Source organism: Vitis riparia, chromosome 8 (genome assembly GCF_004353265.1).
Source record: "Vitis riparia cultivar Riparia Gloire de Montpellier isolate 1030 chromosome 8, EGFV_Vit.rip_1.0, whole genome shotgun sequence".
NCBI lineage: Eukaryota > Viridiplantae > Streptophyta > Magnoliopsida > Vitales > Vitaceae > Vitis > Vitis riparia.
Genome location: NC_048438.1, coordinates 8,193,569 through 8,219,840, shown reverse-complemented (window position 1 = coordinate 8,219,840; position 26,272 = coordinate 8,193,569). Strand labels below are relative to the sequence as shown.

The 26,272-nt window shown below is 34.6% G+C and overlaps 1 protein-coding gene across 2 annotated transcripts in view; it reads left to right on the top strand.

The window, feature by feature from the left end:
* The first annotated feature begins 4,859 nt into the window (after nucleotides 1–4,859).
* Nucleotides 4,860–26,272, top strand: part of LOC117920726 (importin-11) — a 48,680-nt gene continuing 27,267 nt past the window's right edge. Inside the window, exons 1-10 of one of the 2 annotated variants that reach the window (XM_034838321.1) lie at nucleotides 4,860–5,328; nucleotides 5,471–5,580; nucleotides 7,625–7,697; nucleotides 7,979–8,040; nucleotides 9,380–9,521; nucleotides 11,175–11,393; nucleotides 11,904–11,970; nucleotides 13,214–13,613; nucleotides 17,751–17,898; nucleotides 18,022–18,182. In XM_034838321.1, coding sequence (XP_034694212.1) covers nucleotides 5,188–5,328; nucleotides 5,471–5,580; nucleotides 7,625–7,697; nucleotides 7,979–8,040; nucleotides 9,380–9,521; nucleotides 11,175–11,393; nucleotides 11,904–11,970; nucleotides 13,214–13,613; nucleotides 17,751–17,898; nucleotides 18,022–18,182 — 1,523 coding nt within the window. In that variant the 5' untranslated portion in view covers nucleotides 4,860–5,187. The remainder of the gene's footprint in view (nucleotides 5,329–5,470; nucleotides 5,581–7,624; nucleotides 7,698–7,978; nucleotides 8,041–9,379; nucleotides 9,522–11,174; nucleotides 11,394–11,903; nucleotides 11,971–13,213; nucleotides 13,614–17,750; nucleotides 17,899–18,021; nucleotides 18,183–26,272) is intronic. The other variant, XM_034838322.1, reaches the window with a different exon arrangement.

Sequence of the window (26,272 nt, the reverse complement as noted above, 5' to 3'; positions counted from 1 at the left end):
GTCAAAAATTGAGAGGATAAAATATATTTAACGCACTAATTAATAATAGAATATGCTAAAAGCAATAGTACTTCCTTCAGTTAGTTAAATTATTGCATTACATTTAGAGTTTTGGTAAATGAAAATTTAATTTAGTCTAAGTTGGCTATGGGTTGAAAAATATTTTTGTTTGTATTCCCATTTAAAGCATTTTTTATGGAAGTATTTGTCTAAAAGCGTTTTTAGGAAAATTATTTAGAGTTTGTTTTGTAATGATTTTAGGAAATGTTTATAATATTTTTAACACTTAAAATTTTTTATCTTTTAAGTATTAAAGATGTTAAAAACAATTTCTAAAATCATTGTTAGCCCAAGGGTTCTCCTAATCGTCTTTTGATGATAACAAACTATGGTTAAGTTGTTAATTGGTTTAAATTATAAATAATTTCAGGTATTAGTTTGGAAATTCATCAAATGACCCATTGGATACAAGATCAAGACAGTTGGAAGACCTTTTAATCACAGAAAACATATGTAAGATGAATGCATGAATGCATTTAGGATTTTCATATCTTTTCATGCATCTTTAAAAACTTGGTTTATGTATTAAAGTTACATTTCCATCCAAACCCGAGTTTTATCAAATGAACCTTAGGCAAATCGTTTCAAATTTGACATATTAATTTACCTAAAGACCTTGCCTAAGTTTTAGAAAGGAAAATAACAAAAAAATATAGGTTTTCAAATAAAAAATAGTGAATCGGTCGAGGCACTGACCAATCGGCTCACCCAGCTAGGGTACCGATCGACCAATTACACCTTCCCGGTCGAGGTATGGTCGAAAGATGCAAAAAATCTTCTCTTTCTTCTAGTACCCTTGAATTCTCGATTAAGGGACATGTCTTCCCAATTGAGGTCTAGTCGAGGCTAACGTTCACCTGCCAAGCATTAAATGCTCAAATGGCTAGTCAATCGGTCAATCTACAACTCGATCAATCGAAGCTACCTTTTAGCATTTGGCTCCTATAGCTAGAAACCTATAAATTGAGAGTTTCACTTCATTTATGAGTAAGAGAACATCTACATTTATTTGTTTACCTACTTGTTATTGCCTTAAAAGCTCTCATTCTTTCCTTGGTGTATTAAATCTCCATTTGCATATTCTTTGGTGCACCTTTGTGATTCATCCTAACTTTGAGTTGTATTTGAGCCATTATTGAGCTAGGTTGAGATATTTGAACTTGTTATTTGAGTGTTAAAAGCTTCAAGTAAGTAGAAACTTGAAGGGATCGTGTAAGAGTCCACTGGAACCGGAATCCAAATGTAAAGGTATTGGAAGTTTGGTTGAAGCTTCAAGTATAGTGGAACCTTCACTCGATTAGGAGCTTGAGGAAACTAGACCTAGGGAAGGGGTGTTGAACCATTCTAAAATTTGAGTTTGCTTCATCTAACCTTATCTCTTTATATATGTGTTTTCTTTGCTTGAATTTGTTGCGTTTAATTTTATTTTATTTTTTTTAAAAAAAAAACCCAATTCACCCCCCTCTCTTGGGTGTTTTCTCTATTAAAATTAACATTTATTTTCTCAATTACTACCAAACACACTGGTAAAGTGCGTTTGACAGTGATTATAGGAAGTGTTTTTAGCATTTTAAATACTTGAAGGATGAAAATTTTCAAGTGTTACAAATGCTAAAAATGCTTCCTATAATCACTACCAAACGTACTTAGAGCTCATTTGGTAGTGATTCTAATAAGCGTTTCTAACATTTCTAACACTTGAAATTTTTTATCATTCAAGTGTTAAAAATGTTATAAACGTTTCCTAAAATCACTACCAAACACACTCTAAAGTGTGTTTGATAGTGATTTTAGGAAGTGTTTCTAAAGAAAACATTTATAGCCTTTGTAACAATTGAAAATTTTTATTTTTTAAATATTAAAAATGTTAAAAACACTTCCTAAAATCATTGTTAAAGGTATTCTTAAAGTATATTTGGTAGTGATTCCAAAAAAAGCTTTTAACGTTTCTAATGCTTGAAATTATTTAGAATTGTTATCTAAATTTCTCTTCAATTTTTTTTTTCATTTTCATTCCAATTTTTACTTAACATTTGAATTGAAACAAATTACAATTCCAACTTCATAATCTATATGCATTCAAACATATGAATTGGAATTATCAAATTCATTCATATTCAAGAAGGAGTAGGAATGAAAACAAAATATTCTTTTTCATTGCTTATTTATGTGTACCAAACATGCCCAAAGAGAATTTCTTTTTACTCAATCAATTGCCTTTATTTGTTGACACAAGCTCATCCACCCCTCTGTTTAGAATAACATTTTAGTTTATACTATTTCTTACATAATGATTATTATTTTATAATAGATAATAAATATTTTTTTTTAAACTTTTCAATTTATACTAGTTCATTCCTTGTTCCATAATGATTATTATTTTATAATAGATAATAAAGATAAAAAAAATTTAAATTTTGTATAAGGGTATTTTGATAGAAGAGTTTTACTTATAGGAAAAAGAGCAAATCTAGTAAGGGTATGAGGATAGATGCCCCTCAAATTTCCAAAAAAAATAAAAAAATAAAATAACATTCTTATGTATTATTCCCCATCAAATTCCAAAAAATAAAATAAAAAAATTATTATATATAATTAGAGATTTTAAAATTTTAAAATACCATAAATATAAATTTAGTTATGAATTTTAAAAATATAAAAAATAATTACATTTCAAATACCACAAAAAATTTAAATAAAAATAATGTTATAAATTTGAAGTAAAATTTAAAAATAAATTTATTTTATACAGTTAATTCTATTCACCTCCCTTGATATTTGAGTTAAATATTTTTAACCATTATTAGTTTAATATTTTATCAATTACATTTCCTCATTCTATTTATTTTGTTAATTTTGTTGGGAATAAAATTAATTAATTTTTTTTTATCATTTTGTATTTTGACATTTTATTAGATAGTTTTTTCATGGTATATTTTCTTCCATCATTTGAAAATTTTAAATTTATTCATACTAATTGGATTTAATATTTAATCTTAGCACTTGAATATAATATAACTAATAAAATACTTTAAATTGTAAACAATAATAAATATTGAATTCTTAATAACTACTTATATTAAAAGTTTAATACCAGAACACTTAATATGTTAGGCAATAGATAATTTCTAAATAAAAAATTTTATCACTTTCAATTAATTTTATACTTATTTGAAAAAAAAATCAAAATTTATTAAAAAATAATAAAAAATTATTGAAAAAGTTTTTAAAAGATTTTTTTTATAAAAAAAATTAAAATTTTCTAATTTCTAATCACTTTAAAAATTCTCTTGTTATATATATTTTTTCTTTTTTTGCCAATTTTTTTGGCTAAATGATAAGGATGATATCATATTTTGTCCTCCTATCCAAACTTGCTAGCTCCATTGCTGTATAGGAGCATTTTGGATATAAAAGTTCTACAAGGGATTGTAGTCTTATATGTTAGTCATAGTTTGTCCTTTTGCGTGACCTTTGAACAAGGATGAAAATATCGGTAATAACAGATATATCGGTACTTCGATTTTACGAATATATCGGAGATATATTGACGGATATTTTAGAAAAGAATATTGATAAACCTAAAATTGATCAAAATTTATAAAAATATATAAAAAACTTCATAAAATGTAATTAGAAGTATATTGATATTTTTAAGTTATTTTATTAAATAATTTGATATATGTATAATATGATTTATCATATTTGATAATAATATCTTATGCATCGATAAAAATATAAATTTTATAACTGTACATTTATTATTAAATTATATCTAATATTATGATGTTTGATTGTAATATGTCTAATTTTAAAATATATATTAATATTAAAATTATGATTCATTTAATTCAATTGTATTAAACAATATAAAATAAATTATATGTATAATTTTTTAATATTTAATTAATTATTAATGATATTAAAAACTTTATGAAGAAATTTATATAATTTTTATATTTTTGGTAATCAATTAAAAGAAAATTTTGCATTTAATCATAAAATAATTATAATTAATTTGCTCTTTAAAATATTCATTTAATATTTTCTTTATATAATCAGTTTAACTATATATATGTTTAATGCATATTATATAATAAAGGTGAGTTTGACTACAAAAGGGTTTTTCAGGCACTGTAGCGCATTTGACCACGCATTGACTACATGATATATCGCAAGAACACGATATTTTGAAAAAATTTGTACACATGAAAATAATAGGATTTCATTTGAGTCCCTTCTAAATCTTTAAATTATATGGGAGGTCTTAGCAATGACGTGAGTACCATGAATACGGGATTTCATTTCGGTCCCTCCTAAATCTTTAAATTATATGGGAGATCTTAAGCAATGACATGATTACCATGAATACTGGATTGCATTTGGGCCCCTCCTAAATCTTTAAATTATATGGGGGGTTCTTACCAACGACATGAGTTCCATCAATACTTTGACTCTATCAATTTCTTAATATAAGAGTTCCAGGATTACTCAGGATTGGCTTTGATGCAGAGCTTATTTGGCAAAATAATTATCTTTTATATCATATTTTTTTATTTTCAATGCGTATTAGAAAATTTAACTTGTTACGGTACATTTTTCTAAGAAACTTTTTAAATTCAGATGTGTTCCTGTTTACTTCATCTCAATGCATCATCAATTGTAAGATTGGTGCAATGCTAAGATTATTCAAATGAGAGGGGCAAAATGGAGAACCATCAATCAAAATCAGAAAGGCTAGTTTGTCAAAAGAAAAGGGACCCAAGGCGGTGGTCCTAATCTTTTTCTCCACACTGACACGCCCACAGCACTGTAAACAAACGCACCCAAGAGCAGCTGGAGTGCCAGCCAGCAATAGTGTATAAGTAGCTTCTGCGCCCCTTTTTCCTCTTATAAACACCGGAGCAAGGCTATAGGAATCACAACACATCCGCGGCCAAACACTCTCTCGTCCACTCCCTTACGCACCTCCATTTCTTCGCCCGGAACTCGAATCGGAGCCCCTCATTTTCCCCCAAAAATCTCACTGTCGCCATTGCCGATCAAGACTTCATGCCCAGTTCCATCTCGTGTCACGCTTCTCACTAGCCCGCAAATCCACCGATCGGTTCAATTTCTCGGCGCGCCATGGCGCTCTCGGCTTCCGACCTCCCGGCCATGTACTCGCTGCTCACCAATTCCCTCAGCGCCGATGAGAGCGTGCGCAAGCCGGCGGAGGCCGCGCTCTCGCAGTCCGAGAGTCGCCCTGGGTTCTGCTCTTGTCTCATGGTCATGTCTCCGGTTTTCATATATCTAGGGTTTTCAGTTTGAATTGCAAATGTGTTTGCGCCTGTGTGTGCGTGTTTTTCTGGCTTGTTGTATCGGTGGATTTTTCTTTGTTTGTTTGTGTTGAAGGTTGTTGTGAATGCAGGAGGTGATAACTGCCAAAGATTTAGCGGCTCAGGTGGATGTTCGGTTGATGGCTTCAGTGTATTTCAAGAATGGCGTTAATCGATATTGGAGGAACAGGCGTGATTCCTCGTAATGAACTCAGTCTTATACTTTGCTTTGTTTTCTTAATGTTGATTCGATCATTGCACAATATTGTGTTGGATGTTCAGACTGTTTTTGTGGTGTAGGGATTGGTGGTGCTAGAATATAATAATGATGTTGGTTTTTCTCCCTTAGTAAACTCAGTGGGAAGATGAGAAGATTGCAATGTGTAGCTGGATGGTGCAGTTGAAAAGAATTAATTGATAAGACAGTTAGTTTTATAATAAGTTGGAAGTTCGAGTTTATTATATTAGAAATATTGATTTAAGCAAGGCTTATGAACGTGGGAGGGACTATAGGGCCTGTTGTGACTTGAGCAAGGCAATTAGTTGTAGGAAGCACATATAGCAACTTGAGCATGGAAGGCCCATTAGGAAGGAAATGGGCAGCATTTTATCAAATATTGAATGAAGGAAACATGGTACAGTCAGGGATTAGAATTTTATTTTTAAAAATATTTTGGGTAGAATATCATTGAAAATGAATCATGATTGGAAATAATTCTTGTTCTTCATCTTTCTTTTTAAAAGACAAGGTTTTGGGGGTTGTTTTAGAGTTTAGAGGTTACAAAGTGATAGGTACTAATGGCTTTATGATGGATTTAATAAAACAGGGTGGTGCACATTTTTTTTTCTTTTTAAATTTATTTATTTATTTATTTACTAAATAGCTAGTATATCAAAAGAATACCTAAGAAAGAAATGGCCCATAACTCAAATATATTGTATAAGGGGCAGTGAAACTCAAATAGATTGTTCAACACCTAAGGTTGCTTTATAATTAAGGAAAAAAAAAAGAAAGTGATAGTTGCCACTGTTACTTGACTTACAAGTAATAGTTTTTGAGAAAAATCAAATTTGAATTTTTTTCAGCAAAAAAGAATTACATCAATTGTTTAAAATGTACTTTAAGGTTAGAAATTAACAATAGAAAGGAAAAAAAGATAAAGTAATCATTCATGAAAATGCAACACACTTGTTATCAAAGACATGCATGGAACTTTGAAATTTTAATAAATTTATTCTTATAATGAATATTCAGATATTGTTATTTGAAGGGTTTGGATGCTGATCTTGAATATAATGGTGAATGAAAGCTTTTCTTAACATGAGTTCTACTTCTCAGAAAATTTTCCTTTTAGGTGAGCTTGGAAAGTGAGATTTTTGAGAATGATGCATAAACAAATAGATATCAACGCTATATAAAAAAACGTGTCTGACTTGTTGAAACTTGGAACTAAAAATTATTGTTAAAAATTCAAAAGCTCTATTTTGTGGATTTTATGATGAATTGATAAATTTAAATGTCATATTTTATTTAAAATTGAATTGTGAAAATTTAATTTAACTGTTTTTATATGTATGATATTGATGAATGTCTGTTTTTACTCTTTTGGTCTTACCATCTTTCATGAAATTGGTTATATGCTACCCGATATTTTATTCTTCCAATATATGTGCAATTCTTGTATGTATTCATATTTTCCTTTCTATTTATTTTTTCATTTTATATAAAAACTTTGATACATAATATGACACATTACACACAAAAAAAGCAAGAAAACAATACATGATATAATTTACAAGCCAACGATCATGCTTTCCCCTTTAGAAAATTATTGGCTTTTTAGAGTGGCTTGTTGAGATGATTGTCAATGGAAGCCCATTCAAATGAATTCAAATGACATAATTGTTTCACATCCTCTTACTTTTAAGTTTGACAACTATGTAAATGAGACAGATGCTCTTGTACAGTCATCAAGGAGGTGAAGAAAAAATGAAATATATAGCACCACCAGCATTAATGTAGTAGGTACATAATATATTTTTCAAGATTTGGAAAAATTTCTGTATTGGTATTTAGAAGATTGAATGAGACTTCTGGTTGGATTTCTTTCTTATTTACATTTATTGTATTCTTTTATTTGTATGAATCTTGTTTCTTTCTTTATTTTTATCTTTAACCATGTCCAGTGTGATAAGAGAGATGCTATTTTTCCTTTTCAAGAATGTAATATGAAATATCTGTGCAGAGGAATTAGCAATGAAGAGAAAATACATTTGAGACAAAAGCTGTTGTTGCACTTACGAGAAGAGAACTATCAGGTGGCAGCTACAATTTTTTGCTTGGTGCTTTTTTTTCCCTGCATGTTGACTAAGATTGTAACATTTAATTGCATCTGTTTTTGGAGTGAGCTATATTAATGTTACCATTCATTGGCTTCCAAAGAGCACTTGTTGCTTAACATTTTGTGTGATTGGTCTATCCTGAGATTGATGAGCATTGAAATCTTTTTTTGTCTCACTATGAATGCCCTAGAAGTTTACTTGAGTCTAGAAATTAACTTGCTAATTTTCTGCGTTTTTCAATGTTTTCTGCAATATAGATAGCTCTTATGTTGGCTGTGCTCATCTCAAAAATAGCTCGGATTGATTATCCCAAAGAATGGTATGCTTTTCACCCATTATTTCCCCTGATATTTTCGGTTTTCTGCAGTGTAAAAAATTTGAAATTTTAAGCTGCGCTAGCAATAATTTTTAAATTTATTGATGTAGAATTTGTTGCAAATAGTTCAATATTTTATAGAAATACTAGAATTGGTGCTATGAAGTATGAATTTGCGGTGCAACAAGACACCATTCTATCAGGAGGTCCACCTTAATATTAAAGATGAAGAACATTGTGTTGGAATGTTCAGTACTTAAATAAGAAGAACATAGGATTGGGCCTTTCCAATCTTGTAGCAGAGGGAGATTCTATTGTTGTCATTCCATGGGTGACTAAGAAAAAAGAGGCTCATGGAGGCTGGATGGGTGGTTTCATCACATATTCCATATTGTTACAGAGTTGGAGTGTTTCCTCTGTTTGGCTTCTCTCTTATCCAATCAAGTGGCGGATATTTTAACCAAAAAAGGAGCAGAAAATTTGGTGTCTTTCGTTGGGACTTTTTTTGCCTTTTTGAGTTGTAATTAGTGTTTTCTGTGGTTCACTCTTAGATTTTTATAATCTTCCTCAGTTGTCCAACTTGTATGGCTTCTCTTAAAGGAGTATCTTCTCTCTTCTTGAGCAGATTTGTATATTGTGGAAAGATGTCTCATCAGTCTTGATCATTGTAATTATTAGAAAATATTTAGTGCCTTTCTGATCAGAAAAAAAAATTGTTGAATAAGAAATCTGGTTGACAGTACACAACTCCTAATATTTTTGCAAGTGTCTTATCTTGCAAACTATATTTAACCAACAAATCTTGGGCCTTGGTCCCCAAAATAGTTGCTTAGTCCTACAATATGCTTGAACTAATGAATCTGCATAGAATGATTTGGTAAGCTTAGGATAATTAACAAGTTTGAGTTTTAAATTGAATACCTTATAAACATTCAACTTACTAACATTCTTGTTTGATGGCCTAAGCAACTGCACATCAAGAAAGGGAGATCATTTTACCACTTGTTAGATGGATTAAATGACTTAAGTTAGTTTCTGCTCCAGTAGCAATACCATCTAGTATTTTTTTTTGCTTCTATCCTAACTTTGAGCTTATATAGTAATGTTATGTTGCATGGCGATTATTGGTCTCTGTAGCTTGTTATCACATGAAGTGTTTTAGTTTTCAGTCCCCATTGCTAAATTGGGGCTAGGTGGGTTATCATATTGCTGTTTTTGTGCAGTTGGTGTTTTTCCTTTCCTTGCGGTTCCTCTTGTACTACCCCCTGTGGAGATAGGGTGCACCCTTTTTTTGTTAGGCACTATTTAATACATTTTCTTTTGATCTTAATGACTCGTCCAGGCCAGAGCTCTTTTCTGTTTTGGCGCAACAGCTGCAATCAGCAGATATTCTTACATCCCACAGGATTTTTATGATTCTGTTCCGAACCTTAAAGGAATTGTCTACTAAACGTCTTACTTCAGACCAAAGGAACTTTGCAGAGGTATAGGTTAATGTGCCAATTTTTTATTGTTGTTATTTTGATTTTCTTTCTTCCAGACAAAGTTTTCTGTTTTTTTTTTTTTAAAATGATGTTTGTATCTTGACCTATCCACTTAAATTATCCTTGTTATTTGGACTAAACTTGATCTTGCTGTGGCCTAGTTTAATGATAGAAATGACTATTATGGTTACTAAAGCTAGAAGATGTGTGATGCCATATTATTTTTCTTCCTGTAAAACTTGGAGCAGATAATGGTCCACCAGGAGTTTTTCTTCCAAGGAATAAAGATTTTTTATAGTATAACCATTTTTCTCTCTCAATCTGGTTAATTGGTTTGAAATTGTGACTAGCTGCACTGGGTTCCCACACATTAGTTCTGAACTTTTCTTGTTTCAACATCCTCATTTACTGCAACCAGCTGTGCTAGTTGTGAAACAGCAGCTGGTTGATAAACACCAAGGCAACTTTTATGGCATAACATGTTTTGCTGACAAGTTCATCAAACAAGAAAATACATATGAATTTTCAATAAATCTGGATAGATTAGTTTCCTTGAATTTGAAGTCTGCCTTAACTAAAAACTCTTGGAGTATTTGGCGAACTACCATTAATATAAAAAAAAAAAAATCAAATACCCTGGTTTTCATGGACATTTCCGGTAATGGAGCATTCATATATGTTTCGTAGTTATTAATGGAGCAAAAGGATGCATGTGCATACTAATGGAATTTAATCTCCTAACAAAATTTTCTTTATCAAATGCAGCCTAATGCATGGCTAACAATGGTCTGACATGATTATATGCCATTGGCAGCCATCTTTATTGTCAGTGTGGTTAAAATTCTTCTTAAATTTGTTATAATTCTTCTGACTATCATTGCCTTTGTTTGGATCTGAGATTTTGGCATTTGTCTTTGTTTCTCTAATCAGGCTTATGCATTCAGATGATCCCAAATTTGATTTTTTTTTTTTTTTTTTTTGCCGAAAATTCAATTGCTTTTGAGGACGGTGTGCTGTCCATTCAAAAGCTGAAAGTTTCTTTTGTGTATTTACTTTGGTCGGAAACCAAATTGTGGATAAAAGATGGTCCTTCGACCTTAATAGATTTTATAGAATGGGTGTGTTTGCGTTAAGGGAGAGGGTTTTTTGTGTTTTCATTGTTGGGTTGGGTCATTTTGTAAGGAGGCTATCTATATTGTAACTTTGTGAGTCGCTTCTTTAGCGCCTCTTTGCTATACATTTTTTGCTTATTCATCAAAAAAAAAAATTATTGCCTTGATCAGAAAGAGAGAGAAGGGTTCACTGTGCTCTTTCAACCTCAGTTGTCAATGGAGGAAAAGGATGCATGTGCATAGTAATGGAATTTAATGTCCTAAGAGAAGTTTCTCTATCAAATGCAGCCTAATGCATGGCTAACAATAGTCTGACATGATTATATGCCATTGGCAGCCATCTTTATTGTCAGTGTAGTTAAAACTCTTCTTAAATTTCTTATAATTCTTCTGACTATTATTGCCTTTTTCATCATCCTATATTCTTTTGTTAGATGTATTACTTATCTAAAGGTGGAATTCCCACTTCTCAAAATATGACACCAATTTTTTTGGATCAAATGATATGAAACAAACCCTATTTCAAATTTTGTTTTTGCAGATATCATCTCATTTCTTTGACTACAGCTGGCGCCTTTGGCAGAGCGATGTGCAAACCATACTTCGTGATTTCTCTGCACTTGCTCAGTGCATTAGCTCAGATGCTTCAGAGCAGCATCAGGGTGACCTTTATTTGATATGTGAAAGATGGTTGTTGTGTTTAAAGATAATTCGTCAATTAATCATTTCAGGATTTCCAAGTGATGCTAAATGCATGCAGGTAAGTTCAAGAGAAGAGAGAATTAAGTATACCCACTAGAAAGACCACTTGATGAACTGTTCTTAATTGTTTGTTGTACTTGGTTTTGGATAAATTAGTCTTACGGTCTTACCTTCTTTGATGAAGACAGAATCCTCCTGTTATGTTTCTAAAACTCTTACCATTAAATCAATGACTGGAATTGCAGGGATCAGAGTCCTGTTACACAAGAATATTTTTACCTTCCTTCAACATGTTGGCTTAGTGGAAAATGCATTATCTATCCAAATAAATAAATAAATAAAGATGAGAAAAAGAAATGCCGAAACACGATCATGCCTTTATTTTTCTGTTCTTATATTAGAAAAGTAAGTTTAGAAAAATAAAAACAAGGGTAAAACATTGCTTTGGAGTTGGGACTGAGCTTTAGCAATATTAGCACCATTTCCTGTGATAGTATATGCATACCAAAGGGAATTTTGTGTAAAGTGTGTGATGAATGTTTTTAATGTATTTATTTCTATCTTTTAGGAGGTCCGACCGGTCAAGGAGGTCTCACCTGTGCTCTTGAATGCCATTCAGTCATTTCTTACATACTGTGAGATTTCTCTCTTTTTTATTACTAGAAAGTTTGTCTTTTTCTATATTTGTTGGGCAGCTTTCCAGGATTTATTGTTGCCTCTTGTATATGGGACAGTTCTTTCTTTCTTTTCTTTTTTTTTTGTTTCATTGCCCTTCCTCTTTTAAGCTGCTTGTTATTTTTGTTCCATTTTTTTTTTAATTTTTTTACTTTTACCTTTTTTTTTATTTTAAGTGCCTCTTAAAAAGACAAAGAAGAAGAAAGAAAGAAAATGGAGAAAAGTAAAAAACAGGGTTTTTAAGTATCCTTTTTATTATAAATGATTGCATGTTATCAATTAGCTTGTTCATAAATCACCTAAAAAGAAGTTGCTGATTGATAAATCATGATACCTTTTATTTTGGTAGAGGAAGAGGGGTGCTCAAGCTCATGCTCGAAAGTGCCATAGTGATTAGAGCTAAAAAAAAGTCTGAATCTCTCTCCCAATTACTGGCTGTTGGTTGTTTCCTGAATCAGTTATCCTTGGGTAATTTTAGCCATCATCATGTCTTCTCCCACCTCTTTGACCCACTCTTTTTGACATTCCTCTGGCCTTTTTGGTGCCTTCAACTAGAGTCAAATTATTATCACTGGTGCACTAATTGGTCTTTATTGCGAGTGGCGAACAGTTTTTCAGAGGATTCCAAACCTTTATTTCAGGTGCAAAATAAGTACTCTATTTTTGGCCTTGGGCATTCTACTGCATACCTTCTTCCATTTCTCTTGATTTTCTTGATCCTGCTATTACAAATGATTGGCATGTTAAGAATTATGTTTATAATCACTGTTCTTTTGGTGCAAATTTTGTAAGCATTCACCAAACTCTTTCATATGATATGGTGGACGAACACAAATCTGTTCTGTTGTAATAACTTCCTTACCTTTTTTGCCTGCTTGAAATGCTCCAAACTTATTTCTAATATTGAATTCATCTACATTCTGATTTCCTTTATTCGATCATTTTTGGTTCTTAAAGTTTCCAGAATTAAAAAAAAATGGGACTTACAATTCCTACAGATGAAATTCATTATGAATTAATCCTTCCATTTGAATTATGAGATGGATATTATGTTTTACACATTTGGTCTCTTATCTGTTACATATTCTTTATTCTTTTGAAGGGGAAAAATAAGAAGCTGAACGACTACTTAATTTTTGTTTTTTTGGCAAATTAAATGACATTCTATTTTTAACCTTTTTGTATACTTGCAATATTTTGCAGATTCATCCTTTCAAACACAGTGTCCTAAATTTTGGGACTTCATAAAGAGGGCATGTACTAAATTGATGAAGGTTTTAGTCGCATTTCAGACCAGACATCCTTATTCATTTGGTGATGAGTGTGTCCTCCCACCTGTCATGGATTTCTGTTTAAATACGATATCTGATCCTGAGCATGATATACTATCCTTCGAGCAATTCCTGATTCAATGTATGGTGATGGTGAAGTCCATACTGGAATGTAAAGAATACAAGCCAAGCCTTACTGGCCGCGTGATAGATGAAAATCGGGTTACAATAGAGCAGATGAAGAAAAATATTTCCAGTATTGTTGGTGGTGTCCTTACTTCCCTTTTGCCCAATGAACGAATAGTATTGTTGTGTAACATATTGATAAGAAGGTAATGGCAAACTGGCTTTTGCTTCATTTCATTAGCTTGCCTATAGCCTATTGTACTGTATTTTTACTCAAAAATTGAGAATGGTGTTTTTGCATCCTTTTATTTGACTTCTTAGCTTCTGAATGATGTGCCATATGTTCACGATGATATTTGGTTGTAATTATGTAAATTGCTGTTTCATCTCATCAATATTCCTCCATCATTTTATGTTGGATTGAGCAAGTCACTTGTCTTCATGAGGGTGATTGGGGATTGGGGTTTTTGATGATTTCTTTAAGGAATCTCGCTCTTTTAGGGAAGTGGCTATGGTGGTTTTCTAGGGAGAGTTCTGCTCTGTGGCATAAGGTCATTCTAAGCATATATGAGACACATGCTAATGGTTGGGATGCCAACATTATAGTCAGGTGGTCACATCGTTGCCCTTAAAAGGCTATTATACAGGTTTTTCAGGATTTTACCAGGTATTCTTGGTTTGTGGTAGGAAATGGAGAGAGAATCCGCTTTTGGGAAAACTTGTGGTGGGGGGACCAACTTTTGGGCTCCCAATTTTCAAGACTTTTCAGAATAGTCACAATTAAAAATCTTCCCATCTCTTCAATTCTTGGGTCTACTCATCCTTTCTCTTGGAACCTTAATTTCCGTCGTAACCTTTCCAATTATGAGATAGAAGAACTAGAAAGCCTCATGTCTTCTCTTGCTTGTTTGCACTTAACTCCATTTGTTCAAGATGCGAGAACTTGGTCTCTATCTTCTTCTGTGTTATTCACAGTCAACTCTTTTTTTCTAGTCTTATCCTACCTTTTTGATTCATCTCCAAGTTTCCCTACTAATTTTGTTTGGAAGTCTCCAGTCCCTTTTAAGGTCGAGTCCTTTGCCTGGTTAGTGGTACACAAAAAGGTAAATACTAAGGACTAACTCCACATGAGAAGGCCCTATAAAGCTCTCAGTCTTGATATATGTAAGTTGTGTATGGAGTATGAAGAATTAATATATCATCTCTTTTTACATTGTCCTTTGATGATGGGGTTATGACACAGGTTAGTCCGTATAATCAAGATGGATTGTGTTCCCCCGAAGAGCATTTTTGACATGATGACCATTAATTTGAAGGGATTGGGAAGATCCAAGAGAGGACTAGTATTGTGGCAATCTACTTGTATTGCCTTAATTTGGATTGTGTGGCGAGAAAGAAATGCTAGGATTTTTGAAGACAAGGCTAGGAATTTAGGCTTTATGGGATACTATTCACTTCCTTGCTTCATTTTTGGCTTCTTGCACCTCAACTTTTAAGGGCATTCCCCTTGATTTGGTTCAACTAGATTGGCTAGCGGTGTGTAGCTCCAAGGGTGTAGGTTAGTAAGGAGAGGTTGCTTTTTGTAATTACTACATAGCCTTTTGCTCTTGGTATTCGATTTGTTTAGCTTTCATTTGTAGGAGGATTCCTCATCCTTCTTTTGTATTTCCTATTTTCTAATTCAATATTTTTCATTGTTGTTTCCTATAAAAGAAAAAGTCACTCGTCTTCATGAGCTTGGTTGGTTTATGCTTTTAAAGCTTCATTTTACTACTGAAATTTATAATTATTTTGTCTACGACTGTTTATGATAGAATGGTTGGCTTATTATTGAGACCACATATTGTTGAGATCTTTAATAAATTTCCAGTTTTGTTGTATAGCTGGTTTTTGTGTGGGAAATCACATTACCGAACATTAGATGGCACCATGCCAACACTTACAAAGGAATTTACTTGTCCATGATAGACTTTATTGATTGACTGTGCTCCAAGTAAGGTAAGAGAGTTGTTTTTGTGTGCAATTTATCTTCCTTGAAGCTAGGGACTTCTATATTTTCTGCACAACTGGATTCTGAAAGTTGGAAAACATGGACTGTTCCTAGAGAAGATCTCTATTACTTAATACACCACTGGAGGGGTTGACATCTTAAAAGTGTCAACCAAGGATTGTTAAAAGGCACACTCTCGAGCCTCCCAATTTGTTCATGCCTTTCCTTGTAATCCTGAAAAAGGTTTAGCTTAAGGCTTGAAAAGATTCAAAGGGATTTCCTATGAGGGGAAGGTGTTATCGAGAAAAAGCCTCATCAAGTAAATTGGTTGATAGTTTGCATGGACAAGTGGGAGAAGGGGATTTGTGCATTAGAACCTTTTTTAATCTCAATAAGGCATTTGTAGGTAAATGGTGTTAGAGATTTGCTACAGTGGGGGAATCTTTTTGAAAGATGGTGATCACATGGAAAAATGGGGAGGAAGAGGGAGGATGGTGCTCGAGAGTGGTTAGGGAAAGGTATGAAATGGGAGTGTGTGGAAGACAATCAAAGGCGGGGTTATAGACTTTCAATAGTAGGATCAGGGTGCTTGTTTTATTGTGCTCTCGTTTTGAGGCAGATTGTATACGTCCTGTATGCTTGGCGGCCTTTGCCCTTTAATATATTCGTGATAATTATCAAAAAAAAAAAAAAAAATAGTAGGATCAGGTTTAGGATGGGCAATGAGCAGAGGGTTGAATTTTGAAGGATAAGTTGTCTGGTGAAATTTCCCTTGCAGAAGCTTTTCTAGTGGTCATGTTTTATTTACTCATTGCCAAAGATGCTTGGATAGCTGAGGTGTGGGAACAAGAAGGGGAAAGGGGATGTTGGAGCCCTTGTTTCTCAAGATAGTTCCACCAGGATTTTTTTAAGAAATTGCAATTGCAGTGTATAGACAGGGACATTGAAGATAAAATGGTTTGGCTGAACTCGAAGTGTGTTATTTTCATAATGAAATCTATCTACTCCTCTTTATCCAATGGTAGCAAAGAGGTGTTCCCTTCTAGGATTATTTGGAACCCTTGGGTTCCATTGAAAGTCGGTTTTTTTGCTTAGGGAAGGATATTGACATTGGACCAGCTGAAAAGGAGGGGATGGATGATGCCAAATAGATGCTATATGTATAAAGAAGAAGAAGAAACAATTGATCACATCCCTTTTTACTGCTCAAAAGTCGTCATCTTGTCGTAGTTGACTTTTGCTCTATTTGGAATAGAATAGGTAATGCACTCCTTAGTAAATGAGGTTTTGCATGGTTCCTTCATTGGGAGAAAGGAAGAAAGCTTGGAGAGCTGCTCCCTTATGTCTATTCTAGATTATATGGAAGGACATAAATAGGCGTGCATTTGAAAATACTGAACAAGCTGATCAAGCTCTAAAACAATCATTAAGTTTTAACTTTTTGGTGTGGGTTAAAGTGTACATAGGACACCAGTCTTTGTCATGTTAGGCTTTATTGATTGGCTGACCTCTATGTTGTGGGTGGGAGCTGTTTTTTTTGTATTCCTCCACTTGGTTATGGTCTTTTGGTGCCTTTGTATATACCATGCATGCTTGAATGCACTTTTTGTTAGGCATTGTTAAAGAAAAACAAATGGTTCACAACTTTCATGTCACTGCTTGCTAAAAGTGATTTCATTGGATAAATCTGAAGGCATGAGACCATTTAGAGAATGGAAAAGGTAATCCTCCATGTGAATTATGATAGGAGCTACAAATATTGTATTCTTACTTTTTACCACCTTGAATAGATCCACATGTTTATAGCTCTAAGAATGATTTACTAAGACAATAGACTACAAGGAAGAGTGAGAGAGGCTCACCTTACAAGGCACTACTTGCACATTGAACCAAACTATAGCTCCATCATTTACCTTGCTATGCTGCATCATTTACCTTTATGTGCATTGTTAAAGTCTCTTCTGGCATGTTTCTCATAGTTCCTCAATTCATCAACTATCTGTTTCAGTATTATAAAAGCCTTTTGCTATCAGGCAATGATAGAGTCCAAAATGGCTCATGGACATAAGGATAGTACTTCTGTGATGATCTTATACAGGTCACTACTGGGCTAATAGGACTCTAGAGTTGGTACAACTGGTTGACAGTATGGATTTAGCATTCTAACTTGGAGAGTTACGGTTAAAATGAAAATATTCATTAGATAGTTTAGATTTGATTGTATTTTTCATTGTTATTTTACTTAAAAGATTTGTTGTGAGAGTGCCTTTAACAGTATTATGTCCCTCTACTTTTGGTTCCTGGTTTTTGAAAATTAATTTTTGCTAGGGCAATGCTATTGATATTTCAACAGGTATTTTGTTTTATCAGCAAGTGATTTGGAGGAGTGGTACCAGAATCCTGAGTCTTTTCATCATGAGCAGGATATGGTTCAGTGGACCGAAAAATTGAGACCATGTGCTGAAGCTTTGTATATTGTTTTGTTTGAAAACCACAGCCAAGTAGGTGAAATTGAACTTTACATGATTTCCAGTTAGTATCTTGTATTGACATAATAGCTACAAATATGGAATGAATTTGGATAGATGGATCTGTATTCATAGATCTTGATTTTCATATTTCAGCTGCTGGGTCCTGTTGTTGTTTCCATCCTTCAAGAGGCCATGCGTGGTTGCCCAACCTCAGTCACTGAAATCACTCCAGGGTTGCTTCTTAAAGACGCTGCTTATAGCGCTGCGGCACATGTTTATTATGAGCTTTCCAACTACCTGAGCTTCAAAGATTGGTATGTCCATCATTCGCACTATTATATTGGTATTTGTTCTAATGATGTCTTACACAGTTTTTCAGTTTTACGTAGTATAATTATTATTCCATTGTTTTTCTTTTTATTTATTTTGGTGGTGTTGCATATATCCTATCTCCAAAAAGTTCATGCAACTTGAGCTTGGGGATTTTAGTAATATTTAATTGTCTTCATTTATTTACTCTATCTTAGAGGATGATAAAAAATTGGTGGCTGGGACATAATTTTAAGGCTCATCTAGTTTTATTCTTGCCTCTAAGCTGAAAGTCCTGAAGTGGGGCTTGAAGTTTTGGAACAAAAAGGTCTTTTGGAAAGTGGTTCATGAAGGAAAGTGTCTTAGCTTAGATATGTTATTGGGGCTCTTCAACTTTCTCTCTCTAGAAAGCAAAAGTAGACATGCTATTGGGATACCAAGCTAAGGAAAGCGATTGTGTCTTTTTGAAGAAGCTAAAGCTAGAATAAAGCCTGTGAAAAAAAGAAAGAAAAATGAAGCTAAGGCTGGAAGAATGGTAGTGGAAGACTGTAACAAGAGGCCTTGCTAGAAGAAACATCATGGAAGTAGAAGTCTAGAGAGTTATGACTGAAGAAGGGTGGTAGAAACATCATATTCTTTGACAAAATGGCAAAGACGCATAAAAGAAGAAAGTACTTAGGCAACATAATGGTGGATGGTGTAAGGCTCATGGAAGAATTCAAGATGGAGGGGGCATCAAATGGATTCCACCACTTTTTTATCTAAACCTAGGGATTGCAGACCTAGCATCATTGAGATATCTCTCAATGCTCTTCAAAGGAAAGAAGCAAGGGGTTTGGAGATGTCTTCCGGAAGGAGGAAGTTTTCGTAGTTTTTTTGTTGTTGTTGGTGGTAAAGCACGAGGTATGGATGACTTCACCATGACTTTTTAGCAACACTGTTGCAACTTTGTGAAGGACTTTAGGGAGTTCCATGAGCATGGTGTCTTCAGGAGAAGCCCAAATGATACACTCTTGGTTCTAGCTCCTAAGAAAGGAGGTGTAGAAGACTTAAAAGACTAGACCAGTTAGTTTGGTGGGTGGTTTTTATAAGTTTCTTGCAAATATTTTGGATAATGGACTCAAGAAAGTAGTTGAAAGAGCTGTGTCCGATGCTCAAAATGTGTTTGTGGGGGGGTAGGCAAATTTTGATGCTATGCTTATTGCAAATGAGGCCAAACTTAAAATTGAAGAACTCCATGGGAGGTGTGATATGCAAGCTAGATATAAAGATGACAACATGTCAACTAGAGTTTTCTCTTTGTGATTCTTTGCAAGATGAGCTTTGCTTATAATTGGATTGGTTGGATCAAGTAGTGTATCTCAATTGCTAGATTCTTAGTTCTAGTAAATGGAACTCTTGCTGTTTTTTTTCATAGCTCAAGGTGTTTGAGGCAACGAGATCTTGTTTCTCCCTACTTATTCATCTGCAATGGAGGCCATCATTAGGCATTTGAAGAGGGTTCATGTGGGAAGTTTCATTTCTTCTTTAAGGTGGGAGAGGGGGGGAGTCAGGGTGTCCCATCATTTATTTGTAGATAAGTCCCTTATTTTTTGTGATGCTTGTCAAAAGCAAATCATGTATTTGAACTGGATTTTCATGTGGTTTGAGGCAGTTTCTTGGTTGAAAATTAACCTGGAAAAGAGTGAGCTAGTTCTAGTAGGGGTGGGCCCTAATAAGGAGTTTGCATCTTTGTTGGGGTGCAGGGAGGGTGAATTTCACCTCCTGTTTGGCTCTTCGATAGCTTCCTTTAAGGCGAGAGCTGTTTGGGATGTGGTGGAATAAAGGTTACCTATGAGGCTTCTTATATGGAAGAGGCAATATTTGTCAAAGTGTGGCAGACTGACTTTGATTAAAAGTACACAGTGGAGCATGCCAATCTACTTTATGTCCCTGTTTATCATTCAAAGGAAATTTGTGCTTTGTATATAAATTTGTGCTTTATGTCTCTGTTTGTGAAAAGGGGTATACAAAGTACAAATTGTATAAAATTTGTGACTGATTTTAATTATATTTGATGTTCTTTTGTATTTTTCATGGTAAATCAAACATGAAAAAATAATTTTCTTTAGCATTTTTTTTCTTTCCTTAGTTTTTTAGCATTTTTTTTCTTTCCTTAGTACTTTATTGGAACTAAATATAACTTTTTTTTTTTTACATGCACAAAAAGTAATATTATAAAATAAAAGGAGATAATACATGAAGGATGAAGCTAAGGCACCTGAAAGTACATAAGGAGTATGCAAAAGGCTCCAAGCAAAAAGAGAGATGAAAGAAGAGTACAACACCTTCCCCCATCCATTTGTCTCCTAAAAAATCAACAAAATTCACTATAGACATAGAAGACCCATCTAAAAGAAGTCTTAACATTTTCCAAGCAGGCAAAAAATTATCCATAAAAGAGGATTTAAGCAATTGTTTGGAAATTTCCACATTATCAAAAGCCCTCCATTTCTCTCTCACCAAATGGTCCAAAAAAAGGAACGAAGGTGCAGCCAACCAAACTCTCTTCCACCTTGTTTCTGCATAAGACCCGTTCCAACTTTGTAACATTGGTTTGATTGAGGAGTGCATTACCCATTTCAACCTGAACAAGGAAAAACCAACCGCTATAGGATTCCTACTGTAGCGCAATGGAGAAATATGTGATTATGAATTCCTCTTCCTTTTTACGCATGTAACATCTATTCACTAGAGACACCTCTCTTCTTTTCAATTGATCCAGAGTCAATTTCCTTCCCCATTTTGCTTCCCATGCATAAAAGCCCGCTCTCGTGAGGATCCACTGGTTCCAAATGACTCTAGTTAGGAAAAGCTTTGAACCACTAGGCACCAATAGAGAGTTGAAATCAATAACTGAGAACTTTTCACTCCTCGAATGTGACCAGGCCATTCTATCCTCTTAAGTCCTGCCTTACTACTTGCTTTTTAAGAGTTTGCAGGAAAGCCCCCACCACCTAATCATGAAACTGCCTAGAGAAACAGGAACTCTAGTGACCCCCCACCCCATCTTGCTCCCACATATCTGATATGCACGACTCCTTTGATCTAGCAATGGAAAATAAAGCAAGAGAAGAGTCTTTCAGCAACATGTCGCCACACCACTTATCTAACCAAACATAGCCTTAAGCATCAAAAGTTTTCCTGTGATGCATCCATCATATTTATCATTCTGTTTTGTACACATATAAAATGGTAATACATGTTTGAATTTCATATGTGCAAGCGATGGTTGACATCATTAATCATCATACTCTTTTCCTTCACTTTTATTCCAATAAAATACAATCTTCTTTACATTGTAACGGTTGCTTTTTCTTATTTTGACGTCATTGACAATATGAGAAGGTTTTGACCTGTCGGCTAACCTTTTTTATTGCTTTCTTTTCTTTGTACCCTTCTTTTGAGACATACCTTGGATAATTTCATGTACCAGAGTTATGCCTCCTATTCTTTTTGTGCATGTAACCCGTGTATCATATATATGAATGCTCAAAAGCTTAACTAGTATCCAAAGAAAATCAGTCATCCTACATTTTGGCTATAGTTTTTGGTTCAAATTTCCATTTTTTTTTTATAGGTAAATTTGGCCCCATTGGGACTTGAACCTAGAATCTCTCACAAATCCTCCTCACCCTTTACCAGTTGAGCTAGGTCTCAAGGGCTTTTTGGTTCAAATTTCCAATACCCCCACATAGTTGAATCACACTTGTAAAATTATTCATTGGTTCAAATTTCCAATACCCCCACATAGTTGAATCCCACTTGTAAAATCATTCATTAGTTACTAACTTCACTCCCAAAATTCTACTTGGTCAACTTTGTTTATGTGATCAAGATACGTATCACCATGAAAGAGTGAATACCTATTCTTTCATCATCAATAAAGAGAACAGTGTTTTGAGGCCTATTAGTACGGAACAAAAGAAAAGATATGAAGAAGAGAAGTCAGAGAATATATAGTTTTTTTTTTTTTTGATAGGAAACAACAAAGGAATATATTAATAGAAAAAAGAAGTATAAGAGAATGATGAGGAATCCTCCCACCAAAGAAAACTAAACTACAGGAGCACGAAAACAAGAAAATACAATGTAATAATGCATAAACTCTTTAGACTAGACCAACCCAAAGGAATTACACACCGCTAGCCAATCAAGTTGTAACACAATAAGGGGAGTCCCCTTAAAGACCTTGGAACAAAAAGCACAAAGAGAAGCAAGGAAATGAATAGAATCCCAAAGATTCTCTGAATTCCTTGCTTTATCCTAAAAATTCCTCGTGTTTCTTTCCTGCCACACAACCCAAATTATAGCTATGCACGTAGCTTGCCACAAAATTGCCCCTCTTAGATGAACCAAAACCATTGTAATTGATGGACAACATGTCGGAAATGCTCCTCGGGGGAACCCAATCCGTCTTGGTTAATTGAAATAATCTGTGCCATAACCCCATCATTAAAGAACAATGTAGGAAAAGATGATCTGTTGATTCTCCATGCCTCATGTACAACTTACAAATATCAGGACTAAGAGCTTTGTAGGATATTTTCAATTGTAATAAGTCATTAGTATTTACCTTCTTGTGTGCCACCAACCAGACAAAGGACTTGACTTTGAAAGGGACTTGAGAATTCCAAATGAACTTAGTAGGGAAAATTGGGAGAGAACCAGAACATTGGGATAAGGTAAGAAAGAAAGATTTGACTGTAAAAAGCCTTGAAGAAGATAGATACCAGGATCTCGCATCTGGAACCAAAGATGACAAATACAAACAATCAAGTGACCGCATGAGGCCTTCTAAATCTACTATCTCAGAATCGGATAGATTGCGGCGAAAATTAAAGTTCCAAGATAAGGGACGAGTAGATCCAAGAATTGAAGAAATAAGAATATTTTTATCTGTGACTACTCTAAATAGTCTTGGATATTGGGATTCCAAAAGTTGGTCCCCCCACCACAAGTCTTCCCAGAACCAAATTCTTTCCCCATTTCCTACCACAAACCAAGTAAACTTGGAAAACTCATGAAAGACTTGTGCAATAGCCTTCCAAGGACAACTATGTGACCATCTGATTATGGTGTTGGCATCCCAACCATTAGAGTGTGATCTGTAAATGCTTAAAATAACTTGATGTCATAGAGTTGAACCCTCTCTAGGGTACCTCCACAACCATTTCCCTAAGAGAGCGACATTCTTTAAAACAATCTTTCCAAATCCCAAATCCCTTTTTGCCTTCAACTTACACACTACATCCCAACTAACAAGATGATCTCTTTTACCTTCCCCAACCCCTGACCGTAAAAAATCCCTTTGCAATCTCTCGATTTTTGCAGCCATTGAAGCGGGTATCTTAAACAAGAAAAGGAAGTAGCAAGGCATGTGGGTGAGGCAAAATTGGATAAGAGTTATCCTACCTCTAAAAGATAAATAAGCCTTTTGCCACCCATCTAATCTTCTCGAGATCCTCTCAATCACTGGATCCCAAAAGCCACAAGCCTTGGTCTTTCCTCCCAAAGGAAGACCCAAGTAGGGTATAGGCCAACCAGAAGCCTTGCAATCTAGCAACTTGGCCAACTTAGAAAGATGATTTTGTTCAAGATTGATGCCATAAATATTACTCTTGTCAAGATTAACCTTAAGCCCAGAAATATGCCCAAACACTAGCAATAGACTCTTGAGAGTCTTCAATTCTTCCTCACTAGTGTTAGAAAAGAAAATGGTATCATCTGCAATTGCAAATGACACACCCTTGTACTGTTCCTACCAACCTTGAAACCCTCCAACGATTTTTTTTCCTCTGCTCTCAATAACATCCTACTCAGTACATCTGCGATTAAAGTAAACAAAAAGGGGGACAAAGGGTCGCCTTGTCTTAAGCCTCTAGATACCTTGACCCACCCTTTAGCGTTTCCATTCACTAAGATTGCAAAAGATACCGTGGACAAACAACCTCTCATCCATTTCCTCCACCTAGGACTAAACCCCTTCTTTTCCAACGCATGATCCAAAAAATCCCAACTCACATGGTCGTAAGCCTTTTCAAAATCAATTTTGAATATAGCTCCTTCCTCACTTGAACGTCTTTTCTCATCCACTATCTCATTGGCTATGAGAACTACGCCCCATATTTGCCTCCCTTGAACAAACGTGTCTTGAGTAGAATGAATAGTTTCATGTAGTACCCCTCTTAGACGCCCTGATAACACTTTGGCTATTATCTTGTAAAGGCTAGTGATCAAGCTAATAGGTCTAAAGTCTGAGATTTTCTTTGTCATGCTTTTTTTGGGCAACATAACTAAGAAGGAGGCATTAGTGCTTTGATTAATAATCTCGCTATTGTGAAACTTTGCAAATACTCTCACTAAATCCTCCTTGATCACATCCCAACAATCTTGAAACACTGCAATGGTAAAGCCATCAGGACCCGGTGCCTTATCCCTATTCAACTGAAAAATGGTCTTAAAAATCTTTTCTTCAATAAAAGGGGAGTCCAACCTAGACGCACTCTCTTCAGATATAGGGGACCAATCTAAGCCTTCAACTCTCCAAGACTCTCCAGTAGGACCCGAGTAGAGCTTTTCAAAGTAAAGTAAAATCTCCTTTGTGATGCTCTCTGAATTATTCAACACTATTCCTCTTTCATTCTCCAACACCTTGATAGATTTCCTATTTCGCCTGCCATTAGCCACTTTATGAAAAAAATTTGAATTACAATCCCCTTCCTTAACCCATTTCACCCTAGCTTTTTGTCTCCAATGAATTTCTTCTCTCAAAATTAATTCCTCTAGCTCCCCTTTTCTTAAAGCTCTTTGAACTAAAAGTTCAGAAGTGAGACCCCTTCCTTGCTCAATGGCATCAAAGTTAGCTATTTCATTCAGGATGCTTTTTTTCCTTTTGTTTAGCAATCCAAAAGAAACCTTATTCCACTCTTTCAAATTGGCCTTAACAACTTGTAATTTCCTCATGAACTTGTGACCTTCCCACCCAATTCCTTGAAAACCTCTCCACCAACTTTTAAAGCACTCCTTGAAACTAGGATGTTGCAACCACATATTCTCAAACCTAAAAGGTGTTGGGTCCCACTTGAACGGGTTGGTTTCCAAAACTATGGGTTGATGATCCGATGTCCTTCTAGGAAGAACTTCTTGAAGGCTTTGAGGAAAGTAATGCTCCCACTCATTTGAGTAAAGAAATCGGTCCAATCTTTTACACACGGAAGACTCTTGCATGTTTGACCAAGTGATGGTGGGTTTCGTAAAGGTGGATCAAGCAATTCACATTCTCTTATAAAACCATCAATGTCCTTCATGCTTGAAGTTAGACTAGATTCTCCCAATTTTTCTGAACTTCTCCTTATGACATTAAAATCACCACCCACACACCATAACAGAAAAGATAGACCAAAAAAGTCTAACCACTCCACTTAAAAATCCTTCCTAAGTAAGGGATTGTTTGGGCCATAAACTGCGGACAACCATAGAGGTCCACAACCATCCAAAGCAAACTTGACTGAGACCGAAAAGGATCCTATTACCACCTCCTCACTACGCAATTTATTAAAGTCCCAAATAACCAAAATCCCACCTGAAGCCCCGCACACTGGAAGAGCAGCCCATTCCTTATTTCTGACCGTCCAAACACTACCCACAAACCTTCTGTCACACTCCACTTTTTTTGTTTCTTGGATCATCACTACATCCGGATTCTCTAACCTCAGAAAATCTTTAACCACCCTTCGCTTTTTCCTTGATCCCAAACCTCTGGTATTCTAACTAATTATTTTTATGGAAAAACAACACAGACCCTAAATGCCCAACCAGTTCCAATAGGTCTCACAAACCTGTAGAGCGTTTGCTCTTCCTTCTGGAATATACCTTAATATCCAGAGAGCTTAAAACTTCACGCACTTTAGCCATTTTTTTGGGAGACAGGCCTTCAATTTGGAACTCGCCTGATGGGGAGACCACAACATCACCTTGGCTAACTGTAACCAGGTTGAAAACCTCACTGGGCAAATTGGGTTTAGTCTTAATGGGGTCGAAACTCTCGGGCAAC